The sequence below is a fragment of the Sceloporus occidentalis genome, unplaced genomic scaffold (assembly GCF_023333645.1).
Source record: "Sceloporus occidentalis isolate IW3139 unplaced genomic scaffold, rSceOcc1.0.p SCAF_2, whole genome shotgun sequence".
Classification (NCBI taxonomy): Eukaryota; Metazoa; Chordata; class Lepidosauria; order Squamata; family Phrynosomatidae; genus Sceloporus; species Sceloporus occidentalis.
Genome location: NW_028316982.1, coordinates 263,688,546 through 263,708,560, shown reverse-complemented (window position 1 = coordinate 263,708,560; position 20,015 = coordinate 263,688,546). Strand labels below are relative to the sequence as shown.

Here is a 20,015-nt window from a genome sequence, read left to right as displayed (position 1 = left end):
AAACCTGAGTTGCCACACTGTCTGAGTTTAGAGGTCCACTTCAAAAATGTAGCTGAATCCTCCACAAAGTTCTGTTCTATCACCTATATTGGGAGAAAGATGAATCATAGAATCATAGAGTTGGAAGACACTGCAAGGACCATCCAATCCGACCCCCTGCCATTCAGGAAATCTAAATCAAAGCATCCCCGACAGCCTCTATTTAAAAACCTCTAAGGAAGGAGATTCCACTACACTCTGAGTCAGTTTGGTCCATTGTTGAACAGCCCTTACTGTCAGGAAGTTGCTCCTAATGTTGAGGTGGAATCTCTTTTCCTGTATAAAATAACAACAACAACAACAACAACAACAACAACGTGAAATTGATGCTGGGTTCTTCAAAGCTATGCCCATGAAATGTAAGTTGTGCCAGGTTCTACCAGGCTGCTAAGGCTTTGAGCCCAGCCCCAGCAGTCAACTGCATGTCAGTTGTCCGTGGATCAGCCTTGCTAAACACAATAAATTTGTTATGAGAAGCACAGCTACCAAGTGAGAATCTGATCATAGCATCTAGGCACAGAATAATTGCAGTCTGCACCAGTGAAGGATGCACATGCATCAATGGAATAAGAGATCTCCCATGTGTTCTCTGCCTGTGTAGAACCAGTGAGATGGCAAGAATGAAGGTCCCCCACCCCTGCATCTGATCTGATGTCAAGGATCAGTACGCTCAGCGGCAGGTTGTGTGACTCTGAAAACATTCAGCTCAATCTCAAAAACAAAACAAAATATCACCCATGAATTTGAAGAGCCAGATACAGGAAACATGGTATAAGTTAGTTTGATGATTGGTTTCTAGGTGTCAGGCTGGCCAGAAGAGACTATGACAACTCTCACAGCAATATGATGTTCAGCCTGAGATGGTTGCTCTATATATAGACCCTCCTGTTGGCTCCCCAGATTGCCTGATTCAGAAGTCATGACTCTCTGTAGCAGTGTTCCCCAGCCTGATCCCCTCCTAATACTTCGGACTACAACATACAAAATTTCTACAATTGGCCATGCTGTCTAGGGCTTATAAGAAATGAAAATCCAAGCATCTGGAAGGTGAGAAGAAGATGACACCGATCTATTAAAGTTTTGCCATGAAACTGCAAGACCTGGGAAAGCCATTTTTCCATCTCCCAGAGAGACTAAGTGCTTTGTTGCTGACAGATCTGGAGTGAGACACACAATACATTGTGATTGAAGTCACTAGCCTATTTATCTAAAAAAATATGGAGCTTCCAGGGAAAATCCAGGATGGAAATCTTGCAGTATTAAGGTGTAGTCTACAGAAAATCCAATAGGTCACAGAATGGAATTTGGTTGAGCATGGACTGAGATGGAGGCCAGGATCCTATTTGGAATCAGCAGAGAGTACCTTTCCTCGGGTATACTTATGCATAGGTCCTATGGAAGTGTGAGGGTGTGAAGGTGACTGAGCATGCAGTGATGCCAAGGAAATTCTTTAGTAAAACTCTGTGGCCAATCTATGGCTGTTTGGGTCAGGGGACAGAACAGTGCCTCTAGGCTAACCCACTGCCTTTATGTAGCCAGGCAAAAAATGATCACAGAATATGGTACTGCAGCAGAGGGCAACTGTGAGATGTTAGGGGACCGCATTAAACCCCTTGAATACTGGGGGGGGGGGGGGGACACTCTCTCACCATATCCCCATTGCAAAATTGAAAAGAAAATCTTTTTGTCCCCAAATGTCTCTAAACACCTTTTAGGGCCTATGGAAGGCATTCTCAGAATTGGGGGGGGGGGCATTTTAGGCTCAGGACAAAGCTTTTTTCAAAATAGAAAATGACCTGAAGTCTCTTCCAGTTTACTTCTGGTTTTTTTAAAAAAAGGCTAGTCCTGGGCCTAATAGGGGAATGACAAAAATACCCCCACATCCCCAGAAGGCAATTGGGGACAAAACGATTTGATCCTGGGTGGCCCAGAGCATGACAAAAACAGCCATAAGGGAGTCCATGCAGCCCGCATTTCGCCCATCTCTGTGGTACTGCATCATCTGGAAAAAAAAACTCATTATATTAGAATACATCAGCTACAATTTTCTGGTCAGAATCTAAGAAGTCAGCATTAAAAGGAGCTGTGGGTAGATCGTAGCCAAATTTCTAGATTTCCAAACCTAAATGCACACATTATGGCAGAATGCATTTTTACCAAATGGGCTGAAACATCACCTTGAAAGAAAATAGTCCTTTCACCTATACCTTGCTGTCTCTAAATGACTTCTTTCCATAGGTGCAGAATACACCGAGAGCTCCTCGCATATTGTAACACACTTAAAGGAAGAAAATAAAACCAAACATCAACCCAGTAATTACAAACCCTAAAGATTCATTTTGGCAAATGTAGTTTTTGCTCTTGTCTGATGATGAATACTGATTACCTCTATTCCCCAGAAGAACCGAAAATGACTAGTACTTCAATCAGAGATAGAGAGAGATGAGAGATCAAGATAAATGAGTGCATTTGAATTGCAGATACACAGTGAGGAAGTTGTAAGACATTCCTTGAAAGAGTTTGATCTTTTAAAAAATATATTATGCTCCTTCCCACTCCCAATAATCTTTCACCTGCTATTGAAGGCAGAACCAAACCTGCTGCGTATGGCTAGGAGCCAGAGATGGTTACGGTTTTGCTGATCTTGTCAAACATTTCTGCTTTACTGAAAGTTCTCCAGAATTCTGTTCTAAAAAGACACCCTAATATTTTGCCTCAGTGTGTTTCGATTTAGATGAAATCTTGCCCCAAGTCATCCCTAAGACTTTCTGAGTATACAAATACACAGCAGAGTTGCACCCACTCAGTCAGACATTGGAAAAATTAGACACTCCAGATGTTATTGGGCTGCAGCCCCATTCATCCCTCACCCGTGTCTTTGTTACCAAGAGCTGGCGGGCACTGCAGTCTAACAAAGTTTTGCATTCCAATGGACATTCTCACATAAAAACTGCTGTATAGGTCTGTTGTACCTGGGCTTTCCACTCCACCAAATGCATCTGATGAAGTAGGCTCAAGTCTACAAAAGCTCATGCTACCAACTTCTATCTTTCAGTTAAAGTCTCAAAGGTGCTGCAAGATCCCTTTGCATACTAATATTTGGACAGGTATGTATTTCCCATTCCATTGTGTCCCGGTTCATTAGGAAAAGAGAGACTGTGTGGGTAATGAACCATCCAGAGGTCAAGAAGCCAATGAACCAGTCAGTAGCTGGGAAAACTAAGAAGGCAATCACACATCTTTTTTTAGCACCATAATGCAAATCATCATACTCATGCATTCCGGGCTTGTTATTCATACTCTGCATCTATGCGCATCTCTGTGAGTTCGATTGTTCACACATGCAAGCATTCAAATACAGATGGAGTTGATGATGTGAATGCATTCAGAACTCCTTTTTTGGTATGCAGCCTTTTATCCCGGGTCTATTCAGGTCTATTCACATCAGTTATTCACACTACTGATGATATAGATTTGAAAAAGAAAAAAAAACCTCAGGAAAAACTCCAATATCAATTATCCTAAATTAAGTGGGTGGGTTGACAGACCCCCTCCCCCCAAAAAAATTAATCAGTTGCATTCAGGATGTGTGTGAACAACGGAGATTTAACCTGGATTCATCCTGGATTATTTTCACAGTGAAAATAACTCCTAAATCAGGCATAGGGAGGCTTGGGCAAGGGAGGCACAGGAGTTCCAAGGGTCCAGAAAGCAGAGCACTGTCTCAGGTGTCTTTTCTACAGTGGAAGATAGGTACTGCTTCCAGCGGTACTTCTGCTGCCTGCCTTATCTAGGCAGGCTGACTGTTCAGTGAGAACAGTTGAGGCAGCACCACTTTAGTTGCAGGTGTGTCAAGCCTCTCCACATATACTGCTGTATTTCTGCTGTCCCAGAGGGAGGTATGGCACTGTGCTAAGGAAAATCAGGAAAGAGTAGCATGGACTCAAGATATCAGAAAGACTGCCTCCATTTCTATAAGCCTGCCTGGAATCTGAGGTCTTCTGCAGAGAGCTTGGGTGAAACTACACTGTAGTAATAATGCAGTTAAGATACCACTTTAAGTGCAGTAGCTCCATCTTATGGAATCCTGAGATTTGTAGTTTTACATGATCTTTAGCCTCCTCTGCCAAAGCATGCTGGTGCTTCACCAAACTACAAATATCAGGATTCTGTAGGATGGAGCAATGGCAGTTAAAGTGATGTCGACCTGAATTATTTCTACAGTGTAGATTTGCCCAAGGTCTCTGCAGAGGCCATCCCACTTTTTCAGCTACTTTCAAAATGCCCTGCTTTCTCTCCCCACTTTAACCCCCCCCCCCCTTTGTCTTCAGTTTATTTCAATTGATGCTGAGTTCAAAGTACAAAAGAAGTCCACACTCAGTTTCTTGGGCTGGGAAGAATCTTGTCCTTCCCAATCAGTTCATGAAAAAGCAAAGAGCTGCAGCCTCTCCTAGCTTTGTCTGTTCTTCCTCACTAAAAAAACCTCCACCATCCTGACAATACTCTGATGCTGTGCAACCACTTGTATCTCATTTTTCATCTCTGAAATGTTAGAGGTTGGGGGAAAGAGATGATTTGCAAATATTTTCAATTGAAATAAACAAATCAGGTATTATTATTATTATTATTATTATTATTATTATTTATATCCCGCCTCTTCTGCTTTGAGGATCGAGACGGGTAACAGCAGAGTTAATACAATATACAACAATAAAAACAACAAAGCCCACAAGGTAGTCTTGAATAAATCAATATTTGCTTTCCTCCCTTTTATATTCCTTTAGCTCCATGTATCTGAATCTTTCTTCATAGCTTCTAGAAACCCTACTACTCACAGTTCCTGGACCAAAGGGATCCTCAGCTAATTGCACCATCTAGTGTTAAATCAAGGCAAGAACGTGGGGGAAGAATTTTTAGACTAATGTCTTTTTTAATAATGACTTCTTTCTTTTTCTTTTTCTTTTTTTTTTTTGGGGGGGGGGCATATCTGAAGACAGCCTAATCCCTGCAAATACCTCTTTCAAGTGGAATTGGTCCTATACACAACAGCAGAAGCAAGGAGACTGTTTTGCTTCTGACAGTGGTCACCTGAACTGCAAAACTGACAGCACAGTATTATTCTGAACAAGTACTAGTAACCTGGGATTCATGAAGAGACAAAGAAGTTTCTTGTTATTCAATGAGATAATTCTGGATTCTGGATTCCATGTTCTCATTACCTCTCCCCACCACCGGAAACATGTATGGTATGACTTACTTCACAATGGGGGAATCTCAGTTCAGTATTGATAAATTTCTACCCTTTGATTCCACATTAACTGTCCTATAGAATCCCAGGAATTGTAGTTTCATAAGATACCTAGGCCTGTTACAGACAGCCAAAATAAAGCTGCTTCGAGTCACAGTGGAGGTATGGTGTTTCAATTATTCATGCGTCCTAAGAGTCCAAAAGTTGCACCAAAGCCATGCTCCAGCCCTAAGGACTGGAGCGTGGCTTTGGTGCAACTTCTGGACTCTTAGGACGCGTGCATCATTGAAACACCATACCTCCACTGTGACTCGAAGCAGCTTTATTTTGGCTGTCTGTAACAGGCCTTAGAATTCTTCGACAGAGAACTTTACTGCCTTGCTGAACCACAATCCCAAGTTCCATAAGATGCAACCATGACAGTTAAAGTGGGATCAACGTGCTATAACTCTGTGGAAGACACTGCTGAATTTCAAGTCTTTATACTTATTCTCCAGGGTTGGGTATGCTGGGCCTTTGGCACAAGGTCCTCTTTAACAGTACTACTGTCTCCATAATTATTTTACTCAAGTAACTATGAGCTCCTTCTTAAATTCAGTCCTGAGGTGTAGGTAACCTTATCATTAGCATACCCTCTAAAATTTCATAGATGAAAATGAGGTTGCATGTGGTCAAGCAACATCACAGTGTGGTCAAGATGACAACAGTTATTAATGGGGAAGACCACACAAGCTAGGAGAAGTTGCAGCTGTTTGCCTGTACCTCCTGAGAATGTAAAGATTCCAACTTCCTCTTCTCCTTTGAGAGCTAATTGAGCACAAAAGTACTTTTGCATATTAAACTCGGTTTGCACCCATGGAAACAAACCAAGGACAACAGGGGAAAGTGGGAGGAGAAGAGAGAAACTGGGACATTTTAAAAGCAGATGAAAAAATGGGATGGCATAAGCAGGACCATCCTTGCCAAATGGACACAACTGGAAGATATAATTAGGCTGAGTGGACACCATGGCCATTAGGCAGAAGGCAAACTGATGACAACTTTTTGGCTGTTCATCCTGAACTCTGTGGTTGTTTCCCTCTGTTGGAGGGCAGAGTTGTATATTCCACAGGACCAATATTGGGCCTGCTAAACTGACCTGCTTCCTTGAGTGTGGTGGCAGACACCATTCCATTATTGATGTTGGAGTAGATCACCAGCCCATAGCCCAGTCAAGGTTCTATATGTGGACTAAGATGCGGATGCCATCTTGATGGCCTCAGTCAGAAAAAGGTCTTGGGCTTCACTTGCTTTAGTGAACAGGCTCTCAAAATGTTCCAACGATCACTGCTGGCCAAGGGTATTCCATCCTATGAATGAGTACAAGGCCCAGGCCGAAATGCAAAGCAGATATACCCCAAATCCAGATCTAGCAAGTACATTTGTCTATCCAAAGTTCTCAGTCATTACTTGATGAACTCAAGCAAGGGAGATGTTCCTCAGTTGCAGGCAAAGCCAGAAGTACAGTCTCCCTAAACTAATCCCATGTTTTCCTATTGTCTAACAATCACAGCACTTGAAGTTACAAAGTACTATTTTCTCCTGTGCTGAACAAACTTCTGAGATCTGAGTGCACAACACAGCTTTAAGTAACTTGTTCATCAAAGTTTAGGTCTGTGGAAGCTGGTGACTTGCCAACTGTCTTGGGGCAGAGACTCCAAGCATGTTATAGTCTAAATTTTTAAGGCAGCTATCTCTAAAACCCTATCTCTAAAATAAATCCAGCTTCTCCTTTAAAATTCATATTAACAAAATTCATATTGTTTAGGGAAGCGTTCTCAGGGAATTTGTGATTGTCATCTGGCTGTCTGACAGTATTTGATGTGATGTGATTTGTTTGATATTGGATGTTTTTAATTTGTTTTTTCTTTTCTATATGGTAATTTTAACTATTCCTCTTTTAATTGTTATTATTTTAGAATGTACACCTTGGGCAGGCTTTTATATTCTCTCTAATTTTACCGACTTTGTACAGCACTGTGTATAATCACAGCGCTTTAGAAATAAAGTTTAATAATAATAATAATAATTAAAGCCTAGAACGGATTCACCACCCCACTGCCACAGAAACCACCACAGACCCTGAGATTCCAGCATCATGCTCTGCAGTTCTTGGCAGGAGAATATAAATTATCAATCTTGGAGTCATCTGACATCTAAGATTCTTAGACAGCAGCCAATGGCTATACTTCCCCTGGGCTCCCTCTCCACAACACTGGCTTGACAATTGTTTAAATTCCCCACAATACTCTGGATGTGGTATTGCTCCAGAGCATTGTGGGAAATCAAAATGACAGCACCAGAATGGTGCCACTGCCATCTGATAAGCCCATGAAGGAGATTGTTGGTTGTGGTGAGGTTCCATGAGTACTGTGCTGAGAATCCTCTCATTTCTGACGTCTCTTGCAGTCCAACCAACCAACTTTCTTTTTAAAGATGGAAGATGCATTTATTTTCCTGTGCCACCAACCATTAATATACTTTGCCAAGTGTTATCACACTATCATATGTGTACCATTTTCCCCTGAAAATAAGACATTGTCTTATATTTATTTTTCCTGAAGAAGACACACTATGGCTTATTTTCAGGGTATGTCTTAGTTTTATTAAGTATGGTACAACAATCTACATTTATTCAAATATAGTTAAGTCGTCTTGGCAATAATTGGCAATAATCTTTGAAAACTCCTGGAGAACAGGAGAAGTGCCAGCAGACTGGAGGAGGGCAAACATTGTCCCCATCTTCAAAAAGGGGAAGCAAGAGGATCCAAACAATTATCGTCCAGTTAGTCTGACATCAATACCAGGAAAGATTCTGGAGCAGATCATTAAAAAGAGAGTCTGTGAACATCTAGAAGGCAATGCCATAATCACAAAAAGTCAACACAGGTTTCAGAGAAAGAAGTCATGCCAGACAAATCTTATCTCATTCTTTGATAAAGTTACCACCTTGTTAGATGAAGGGAATGCTGTGGATATAATATATCTCGATTTCAGTAAGGCCTTTGACAAAGTTCCCCATGACATTCTTGCAAATAAGCTTGTAAAATGTGGGTTGGACAAGGCAACTGTTATGTGGATTTGTAATTGGTTGACCGGCCGAACCCAAAGGGTGCTCAACAATGGCACCTTTTCATCCTGCAGAGAAGTGACCAGTGGGGTCCCACAGGGCTCTGTCCTGGGACCAGTACTGTTCAACATCTTTATCAATGACTTGGAGGAAAAAAATTGGAGGCATACTTATCAAATTTGCAGATGACACCAAATTAGGAGAAATAGCTAATACTCCATAGGACAGGATCAAAATTCAAAATTACCTGAATAGACTAGAAAGCTGGGCCACAGCTAACAAAATGAACTTCAACAGGGAGAAATGTAAGGTACTGCGCTTAGGGCGAAAAAATGAAAGGCACAGATATAGGATGGGGGACACCTGGCTTAAGGAGACAACAAGTAGACCACAAGTTGAACATGAGTCAACAGTGCGATGCTGCAGCTAACAAGGCCAATGTGATTTTAGGCCGCATCAATAGAAGTATAGTGTCTAGATCAAAGGAAGCAATAGTGCCACTATATTCTGCTCTGGTCAGGCCCCACCTGGAATATTGTGTCCAGTTCTGGGCACCACAATTTAAAAAGGATGTGGAGAAACTGGAGCGTGTCCAAAGGAGGGCGACAAAAATGGTGAAGGGTCTGGAGACCATGCCCTATGAGGAACGACTTAGGGAGCTGGGGATGTTTAGCCTGGAGAAAAGAAGGTTAAGAGGTGATATGATAGCCCTGTTTAAATATTTGAAAGGATATCATATTGAGGAGGGAGCAAGCTTGTTTTCTGCTGCTCCAGAGAACAGGACCCGGAACAATGGATGCAAGCTACAGGAAAAGAGATTCCACCTGAACATTAGGAGGAACTTCCTGACAGTAAGGGCTGTTCGGCAGTGGAATGCACTTCCTCGGAAGGTGATAGAATCTCCTTCCTTGGAGGTCTTTAAACAGAGGCTGGATGGCCATCTGTCAGGGATGCTTTGATCTGGATTTCCTGCATGGCAGGGGGTTGGACTGGATGGCCCTTACGGTCTCTTCCAGCTCTATGATTCTATGATTCTTCTTCTGGAACATTTTCATAACTCTCCAAACCCGGAATTCCATCATGAATTTCTTGCAACTCCATTTCCTTTAGAACCATTGGCCCCAATCTTTCCATTCTCTTCCCACCCCCTTCCGTTCCGCACCTGGCCTATCACTATGTCTTATTCTCGGGGTATGGCTCATATTGTGCAAATGCTTAGAAATCCTGCTACAGCTTATTTTATGGATATGTCTTATTTTCGGGGAAACAGAGTATATATGAAGATGAGTACAGCACAGACAAGACTTCTTTTTAATCACAAAACTCTCAGAACTTAAGTTTCAAAATAAGAACTGAAAGGCAACAACAGAAAACAGCTCAGCAAACAACAGGCTGATGAAGGCAACCACAGAGCTCTTTCTTCACACAAGAGTGACAGGTTAATTCTTGGAAATTCCAGAACAGAACAATATGCCAGTCTTTCACCATTGCCCCAAAGAAACTGTTTGCACAAAGTGGCATGAAATGCGAACTCCAGACAAGACATACCTATCTTTTAGCTATTCTCTTCCTTTTTTTCATTTTCTTTAATGAGAGGAAATGTAATTTACAAACCTTCAAAGGTGAGATGTGCGATTGAAGGACGTATCCATGGACGTTTTCTATCTGTGATAAATTCTTTTCGGAAACGTGAACTAGTTCTGGCCCTCTCACTTCATGAGTTAAACGAGGTAAAGAATGATCGTGTGGAGCATCTTCATCTTGGTAGCGATACTTCTAGGAGGCAGAAGGAGAGAGAAGAAAAGAACTGTTAGGGATCATGGGAGAAACATTAGTAAGTCTTCCATCATAATGATTTTCATGAACACTGGAGAATAATGGTTTTGACATCACTCCTAAGTATCTAGAATTCTTAGAGAACTCCACTGCCTCACTGAACAACAATCCCAGGTTCCATATAATGCAGCCACAATAGTTAATTGAACCAATATATAAATTAGCTGGGTGAGGGCAAAGTATAATCTATGAATTGTGCCCCCCCCCCCCGATCTGTTTTTGTGGCTTCAAAATATTTTTTTAAATGTTTTTGTACATTTTTCTTTGCTCCCAAGTGTTCCCAAATTCCTCTAGAAGGCATGGGGAGAGCTTTTTGCCATGTTTTTGACCTCTATCCCCAGCACATTATAGGATCAAGAGAGGCTTTTTAAAACAACATACAGTGAACAGGAACCAAATTCCTATTTTAGTCACTTCTCATTGTTTTAAAAAAGAGGCCTCTCCTGGGCCTAAAATTGTCTGAGAAGAGCCAAAAAAACACGCAAACCACTCCCTGGCAAAAACTAGAGCAGATCTAGACACAAAATCATCAAAATTATTTCTGAGCCTTTTTTGGCTTCCCGGTTCCTTCCGAGTTTAGCAACGGTCTTCACAGGAGCTGAGAGAGATTCCCCCTCCCCTCAAACAATATATTGTCATGAGCTACATCTGGTAGCTGAGCAGCAGAAGGGGCTGAGTCTATGTACTAGCCCAACCAAGTCTCTAGGCCATCTTTGAACCCCCAATAGGTAGACTCACCCCAAAAATATCTGCTCAGCTGATCAGAGCATACCCTACAATAGATTGCTAAGCGGGCTAATTCAACATCCTCCAATTAGAGTCTTAGGCCCAGTATATATAGGCAGGAAGCAGTGTGCCAGCACCAATTCTAGGGTTCGGAAACGCACAGCAACTCCACGCTCCCAAGCCCTAGTACATACATGTGTCGCCATCATGGCAGCCTCCCATCCACATGGGGGCCGCCATGATTATTACGTATGCGATGCACAGCGTACGGACATCACTGGCAGGAAGGGGCATCATCGGGCTGCATCACAGCTTTTATGACATCTCAAAAAAGAAGCTGCTCCAGGTGGCTTCTTCCTGCATGGTTTGGTTGCTGCAGCAATGATGCACAGCAAAGAGAGACAGCGTTTTGCCACCCATCTGTCCAGGGTCTTAGTGCTCATCTACATTTGCCAGAATACCCCAGGCTGCCCCTAGAGTATTCTGGTCTCAAATTCTCACTGAATCCATCCTTCCCTGATACAGGTTATCAATGAACAATGGGCAACTGCCTCCCCACAGAATCTCTGCTAGGTGGTCAGTGCCACTGCTGTGGGCATGAGTTGTTCTGAGGTAAAAATGAGGTGCCCAGCCTCGCTCTGACCAATGATGAATGCCTGCAGAACTACTTGGAAGGGGCCACATAGGAAGGAACTGCCCATCATCACTGTATTTTGCTTAGAGTTTTCTGGAAAACCCAGAGCAAGTCTTTTTAATTCAGAACAAGACACTGAAACACCGGATTGGGTGTGGGTGTTGGCTTAACAGCTCAGACCCAGTTCAGGATTTGGGGGATGACTAACGTAAACAACACACAGCCAGTCTTGGGGGAATTCAGGGTGTACAGGTAATCTAGACAAGCCCATAGACTTTAAACAGTAGCACTGACTTGTTGGTTCATACTGAAATTAGTACCACATAATGTGCAGAAGAAAACACACATCTAATAGGACAAAAATAATAAAAGTAGCACCAATGTGGTGTAGTGGTTTGAATGTTGGACTATGACTCTGGAGACAAGGGTTTGATTCCCAGCTCAGCCATGAAACCCAATGGGTGACTTTCAGCAAGTCATATGCTCTCAAAATCATGGGAAAACAATGACAAACCTTCCCTGAATAAATCTTGCCAAGAAAAACCTTAGGGTTGTCATAAATCAGAAATGAATTAAAAGCACACACCACCACCACCACCACACACTAACTATACATACCAAGTTGACTTCACAAAGCAATATCCAAGACTACAGGTAAAACATCTAGTCATTACACCAAAGCAAGGTTTAACATACATACAGCAATCGTGATAAAAGGTGAATCTTTCCAAAAGAATGCAAAACATTCACAAAAGTGAGGCAATAAGCAAGTAGCAAAAGTTATTTTTATATGCACAACCCATAACAACCAAGATGGTCCCAATTAGCTGATCTGAGGCCTAGAGTTCAGAAACCTTTGGCAACGAAGTAGTTCACATGGGAAGCCTTTTAAGGGGGACAAAATCATTCCCAGTTGCAGAGTCTGACTCTAGTTTTTCCTAAACAAAACCAAGGCCTTGCAGGTGAAAGCAATAATTAAGCCAGAATCTTTAGGCTTTCTAGGAACAGGAATCTTCCATTATCTCATAGCAAATTAAGGTGTTTTTTTTGTTTGTTTTTGTTTTGTCATTTGGTATAATATCTTTGATTCTAGTGCCTTGGACAGGTAAGGGCCATTAGATTTACAAAAGATCTGTTCCTGATGGAGATTAAAAAAAAGAGTGTTTGAACTGGCTTGTTGATACAAATGGATGAACATAACTATCTACAGTTTTTCACTGGTCTTGGGATTGTAGCTATGAGAACTTTCATGATGAACACTATACCACTTTACCTCCAAACTAGATGGTCTCTGATCTTGCCATCTCCCATTCACTCATCTCCTAATCCTGAAATGGCAGTCTCTTAGGGCAGGCCTCCAAAATGGATGACCTGACCTACCAAGCCAAATACAAACTCATGGCCAGATGCATACAGAAGTCAACCAAGATGAACAAATCTTCCTGGTTTGGGTATAGTATCTATGATAACACTGCCATTATCCTTAACTTCAGTATTTCCATCAGTATGTGCAACAACCCTGCAAAGAGGCTGTGCAACCAAGCTGTGCAGACAGTTCAGTGCCAATTTAATAAAGAGAGAATGCAATAGAAAGGGGCCAGCACAAAATAAGATCACAAGAGATATCTAGTGGGTGTCACAGAAGTTATATATTGAGTCTGGGGAAGTCTGGAACATTCAAAGCCAAGGTTCTAAAAGCATATCATCCCAGTGCAGGAGGACACACAGACAAGGGGCTCTGGTGAGAAGAGATAGCAGTGATTTAACCTTGGGGATGGTTGAATTTCAGCAATTGCTTAAACCTCATTCATTCCAGATATTGGGGGAGGTCAGAGCCTTACTCTAACCTTCCCCAGTACCTGGCAGCCGAGCTAGCATGGTATGTATCATCTAGGAATTTAAGAACTACAGGCAAAGGATTATTGATGGTTCCACAAACACATACGTCTCTATCAAGGATGTGAGCTTTTCAGGATCTGGCTCCACAATTATAGAACAATCTTCCTTTGTAACTCTGGCTGCAGTAAGATCTTACCCATTTTTGCAAAAGGTTAAGGGCCTTCCTCTTTAATTTGCTGGATTAAGCTGCTGAGTCTGCCTAAAGTTGCTGAGATGAATAGTGACTGGTTGGGTGATTTCATTTTTAGTATATTATGGTGTTATGTTCTATTGTTTTTTCCTTGATTAAATATGTCTGATGTTTCACCCTTTGGTGAAAAAGGCATGTACAAATAAATATTGTTGTTATTATTGTCATCATCATCACTGGCCAGATGCAAATATTTATCCAATATGAACTGAAAAGGAAGAAGAGAGGAAGAGTGAACCACAGTGTGGATCCTCTTCTGCCAACTGATGAGCCCTACCTGAAAGAGAAGGTGTAATAGAGATGTATATGAGAAGAAATTAGGAACTGGAGGTTCTTAGTGACTAAATCCCTTGCTCAAGAGTTCAAGCTAGAGGAAAACCTGTGCCTCGGTACTGAAAAAAGCAGATAGCTTTCCAAGCATCTGGAAAGTAACAACACATGGCTGGTAAGCTATATTTATTCAACCTGGAAATTCTTAAGTCATGCAAAAGCAGCCTAAGGCCTGTTACAGACAGCCAAAATAAAGCTGCTTCGAGTCACAGTGGAGGTATGGTGTTTCAATGATGCATGAATCCTAAGAGTCCAGAAGTCGCACCAAAGCCACGCTCCAGACTGGAGCATGGCTTTGGTGTGGCTTCTGGACTCTTAGGATTCATGCATCACTGAAACACCATACCTCCACTGTGACTCGAAGCAGCTTTATTTTGGCTGTCTGTAACAGGCCTAAGAGTTGCCCACCCTTCCCTCCAGTTAGTTGCTGTCAAACAGAGCCCTCCACCTCCTCCAAACATGCATGCACAAACACACACACACATGGCTTCAGAGCTTCACAAAAGAACAGGTGGATGATGAATTCTAATTACAAATCAGTGCCTGCTACAAACGGGGCATCATGTACTGCCAACCCACAACAGATATTTTAAATCCCCTGTAATTACCTCTAATGGAGCTGCACAGACTGTGCTGCTGCAAGCTATTAAATGGAAATGTGTCCATCTTTAAAAAGCACACACATTCCCAGTTTGTTTGTTTAAAAACATTAAATAGAAGCAGCAATGTTGCAGGGCCTGGATTGCTGCTCTACTAGGATTGCAAGCAAACCCATTCCTTGAGATTTCAGGATCAAAACCTGAGGGTGCTGGTCCTGGTGATGTGAAGGGAGCATCAGGCAAGGGGTGGGAGTACGACTGAAGTATTTTGGGGGCACCATGTTGTGGAAATGGGCATGTGGGGAATCCAGGTAAAACCCAACTAACTGGGTAATATGGCATCTTATAACTTTTTAAAAGATCAACAAAGATTTCTCTTGAACAAACTTTCAATGTACACAGACTAAACTGTATCTGTCAGGTCAAAAAAAAAAAAAGGAGTTTGAGAAGACCCAGAAAGGGTGCAGGTTGGAGCCCAGCATGGGGAGAACATAATGAACACTGCACTGGAATCTCTCCTTCAAAGTTCCCTTCCTGTGAAAGAGACTTATATTTTTCTGCTGCTGGGCCATTTTCAGACCCTGAACCTTTCTTCTGCAACCTCTGAAGTCCTAACCAGTCCTCCAAAGACCGGCAACACCCTCCCTCAGTTTTGACAAGTAATTTCCTCCCTATGCACTACAAATAATATCCTCTAAATGCATGAAAATACATTTTTTAAAAAAACTTTAAATACACTGAATCCCACACTATCCCCCAAAACTTGTTTTCCTCTAGTTTCTCTCAAAAGGGAGTTTGTCAGGCAGGTTCAGCTCCATCAGGACTAGCCAGAAGGAAGAAGACACCGCCCTCCATAACTGCCACCCACCGGCCTGAGAGGGAGTTCACCAGGCAGGTCCAGCTCCATCAGGGCTAGCCTGGAAGAAGAGACTCCGCCCTCCATAACTGCCACCCACCAGCCTGAGAGGGAGTTCACCAGGCAGGTCCAGCTCCATCAGGGCTAGCCTGGAAGAAGAGACTCCGCCCTCCATAACTGCCACCCGCCGGCCTGAGAGGGAGTTCGGCAGGCAGGGCCAGCTTCATCAGGGCCAGCCTGAAGGAAGGAGACTCTGCCCTCCATAACTGCCACCCGCCGGCCTGAGAGGGAGTTCACCAGGCAGGTCCAGCTCCATCAGGGCCAGCCTGAAGGAAGGAGACTCTGCCCTCCATAACTGCCACCCGCCAACCTGAGAGGGAGTTCACCAGGCAGGTCCAGCTCCATCAGGACTTGCCTGGAAGAAGGAAGAGCCCTCCCTCCAATCCATCTGCCTTGGTCCAGGCCTCAGAGGGAGAGAAGAACCACTGGACCTCATCCCCTTTCCCTTCACCATTCCCTTCTCCTTTTGTGTCGTGTCTTTTAGATTGTAAGCCTAAGGGCAGGGAACTGTCTGATTAAAAATAATAATTGTAAGCTGCTCTGAGAGGGCTGAAGGGCGGGATATAAATACCTAAATAAATAAATAAAATGCCAACAGGAGTAACCTGAGATCACTTCTGATCAGCATTTTGAGTGGGACTACATAGGAAAATGGAGATATTTGGGCTTGCAGGGGGATATTTGATCCACTGGGGGGGGGCAGAATTGGACCATCCCTCCCCACAGTTGCCTACCCTGCTTTAATATTTCTTTGCAATTTGTTTCAGAGGTGTTTTCACAGTTTCTCGATCATCTAATGTTACCTGTGTTCCTCTGTGTTTTGCTGCTGTTGTTTTTTTTTTTTCTCCAGAGAAGGGTGACCAAAATGGTGAAAGTTCTGGAAACCATACCCTATGAGGAATGACTTAGGGAGTTGGGTATGTTTAGCCTGGATGCTGTCCCAGTGCTGAGAAGAGACTAGATAAGAGGGCAGAACCTTGCCCTTCCCAGTAGTCTCAGGCAAAAGCCAACTGCCGCACCCTCTCCCAGCTTGTGTGTTCTTCTTCATTAATACCATTTTGCCATTTTGATCACATCTCTTATTTTTCATCAATAAAATGTTGGTGGGTATGAACTTCTTCGGTATAGGTTTGTTGCCTATGTTTCCTATGAGCTGGAAAAAATCGTGGGGGGCAGATGATAGAGCTGGTGCCTTTAAACAGTACACAGTTATAGCACTATAGTTTCACTTTAACAGCCAGGGACCCATTCTAAGAAATCATGGGATTTGTAGTTTGATCAGAGGCACACATGCTCTCTGGTTGATAAGTTTAAATATATGTATGCACACTTTCAAGTCACCTGTCAACTTACGGTGGACCCATGGATTTCCCATAGGGTTTTTTGAGGCAAGGAATACTCAGAGTTGGTTTTGCAAGTTCCTTCCTCTCAAATATAGCCTACATCACCTGGCATTCATTGATGATCTCCCATACAGTACCAGTACTAAGTGGACCCTACTTAGCTTCCAAGATCAGCAATAGCATTTACATTTCTATACCGCCTCATACTGAATGAAGTAGTCTCTATGTGGTTTACAACATGCAAGCCAATTGCCCCCAACAAGCTGAGTACTCATTTTAGATACCTACAGAAGGATGCAAGGCTGAGCCAACCCTGGAGCTCTGGGATTGAACTCACAACCTTGTGGCTGCAGTATTGGCTGTAATACTGGCATTTAACCACTGTGCCATCAGGGCTCCTTATCACACAGGATCTGGTGCCTTTAGGGTATTTAGGCCTTGATTTTAATACTATCCCCTAAACTTCAGATCCTAGTATTCCAAAGGATGGAACCACAGAGGTTTAAGTGGAGTTATAGTGCTATAGCTGTTCAGAGTGAAAGGGTCATCCTTGGACAGTGGACCTTTTCCCTGATTCTGCCAAAGCTCTTTTAAAAATTTTCAGTGTTGCTCTTTAATACCATATGATTAGCAGCCACCTCCTGCATGCTTTTTGCCTTGCAATTACAGGTCTACAGCACAAGATGGCAGAACAACCATCGTGATCAAGGTACCAGGCTGGACGGAATCTATAAATAAAGTATGGAGGGTGGTAGTAAGGGGGAAATAATAGCAGTCTTGACTGCAGTAAATCATAAGTTATTTTTTTAAAAAAATACCCACTAACTCAATAGATATGTATTTCAGTGAGTATGTATGTGTGTGTGTATTCAAAGACTGCAGTTTCTTTAATAAGAGCACTCTGTGTGGGCAATTGATCATATTTAGGAAAAGCAAAAGGATTCAGGACAACTTATTAGAAGCATACAGTGCAATGCACTTCTGCATGAACCGACTGATTTTCTTGAACATTAACATCAGTGTGGACTTAATATATTGGCTAGGCACCATGGTTTTACAAGGGGTGAGCAACATGCCCAGTGATTCAGAGCCTAGGATTGGTTTTCTTGGCAAGTTTAAAACAAGTTGAAAACAAAGTTATGAAAAATTGTTTTTCTTTCACTCTGATGTAGAGCTTGGAAGACTTAATTTCCAGCCACAGGAATATTTTCTCATATATTCCATTTTAAAATTGAATGCCTCCACAGAGATAGTCCTCTGTGATGTCATATGATGAGTCCATAGCATGAAACATTAAAAATCAGTTACAACTGATCAGAGCATGACATTCAAATAATTTTAAAATAAAGCATAATATGGGAGAAAATATTCCTCTGGTTGGAAATTAAGACCCGGTACAGATTAGAAGAAAGGGGTGGGCAGAGGCCACCCCTTTCTCCTCTGGATTGTAGCCACAGCAACCACATTGGCACAGCAACGATTCGCCCCAAAAAGGAGCTCTGAAACGAAGCTCTTTCTCTTGATGCCACTGTTGTTTGGACACGTCACACAAGACGCGTCATTGGTACATGCACAAAATGGTGGTGCCCATATGTATTAGGGTTTGGGATCGTGTGGTTGCTGCACGCTCCAGAACCCGATTTTGGCCCATTTGTACCAGGCCTAAATCTTCCAAAGTCTACATTGAAAGGAAAAAACAATTTTTCATAGCTTTGTTTTTAACCTGTTTTAAACTTGCCAAGAAAACCCCATGATAGGGTCACCTTAGGGTCACCTTAAGTCAAAAACTACTTGAAGGCACACAAGAACAGCAAAGAACACATGAGAGTTGTAGTCCCACCAGAGAAGCTTTTCTGTTCTGCTCTGAACAACAACAAAAAGCGGCTGCCCGACTGGACGCTATAGGTGGCGACAAACTACAAGCCCCAGAGGCCTCTGGGGCTTGCCCCGGCCCCTTATTGGTGCGCGGGGCAGAAGTGGAGTTGCTTCTGCCCTGCGACACTCTAGGGGCCGGGCTCTATGATCTGGGAGTTCCAGTCCTCCAGGGCAGCTCATTGGTCAGCTGCCCGGGAGGAGGAGTCTCCTGGATCAGGTGACCTGGGGGCGGAGCCAGGGCCTATATAAGGTCGCATGGCCGGCTCCGGCCCTCAGTCGGGGCTCGGCTCCGAGCGGTTCAAAGCCAAGTAGGAAGGGAGGAGGGAACGGAGTGCTTCTGTGCTTCTTTCCCTCCATTCCTTTTAGGCCGTGAAGACCGGGGTAAGTGGGGCGGAGCAAGTGGAGGGCAGTAGGTCCTCCCCCCATTCCCGTGCCACTAAGGCCAGCTTGTGCTCTGGTCTCCAGCTGGCCGATGGGCCTGCGGTGGGCTGTTGCGGCCGCCATTTTGTTTGGGCGGGAACCACCATCTTGGGAATCAGAACTGCCCGGTTTGCTCTCCTCTGTGAGACCTTAGATACAAGTGTTTTTCTGGACCTTTTTTGCTCTCCTCTGAGAGAGCTTTAGTCAAGTGTTTCTTGGCCTGATTACTCTCCTTTGAGAGAGCTTAAAGACAAGCATTCCTTGGCCTTATAACTCTCCTCTGAGAGAGCTTAAAGACAAGTGTTCCTCGGCTTGTTTTGCTTTCCTTGAGAGACTTCTAGCAGTTTACAGCATGCCTTCTAAGAATCCCAGGAGGACTGGTGGGCCTAAGACTGTGGTGCAGTTGGCTTCTGCAGAAAGCCCCAGTGATGTGCCATCTTGACCAGATAGGTCATCTGGCTCCAGCAGAAGTTTTAATGTGGGACATCGTCATGCAGCTATGCCTTCTTCCGATGCATCTTCATCACAGCCTAGTGCGGCTGACGGGCTGTCCCCAGATGCTTTGGCCTCCCTGTCAAGGTCTATTGCGGAGCTTATTCAACAAGCTACTGCAACGGGATCTGCATGGTGTGGTACCAGGGCTACGGAGCTCTGGTTTGGGAGTCAGTTGGGACCTGGGGGCGAATAGGGCAGGCGTATGGCCATTGCGGGGGCCATAACATGAGGACGCCTCCCGGTGACTAGGGGCTTAGCAAATATGTGAACGCATGGCAGAGTTGCAGTCAAGCGGTGTTCCTTAGCCCCTAGGTCATCCCAATACCTGGTGGGTACCAGGTTTTCGCTAATCAGAC

General features: G+C 43.4%; 1 protein-coding gene across 14 annotated transcripts in view; it reads right to left on the bottom strand.

Moving 5' to 3' along the window:
- The window catches only part of DLG2 (discs large MAGUK scaffold protein 2), a 1,248,672-nt gene that overhangs the window by 606,230 nt on the left and 622,427 nt on the right, over positions 1-20,015 (bottom strand). For 13 of the 14 annotated variants that reach the window (XM_089512900.1, XM_089512903.1, XM_089512905.1 and 10 more), the window contains one exon: positions 10,011-10,172. In XM_089512900.1, the coding sequence (XP_089369026.1) occupies positions 10,011-10,172 (162 nt within the window). The remainder of the gene's footprint in view (positions 1-10,010; positions 10,173-20,015) is intronic. The other variant, XM_089512914.1, reaches the window with a different exon arrangement.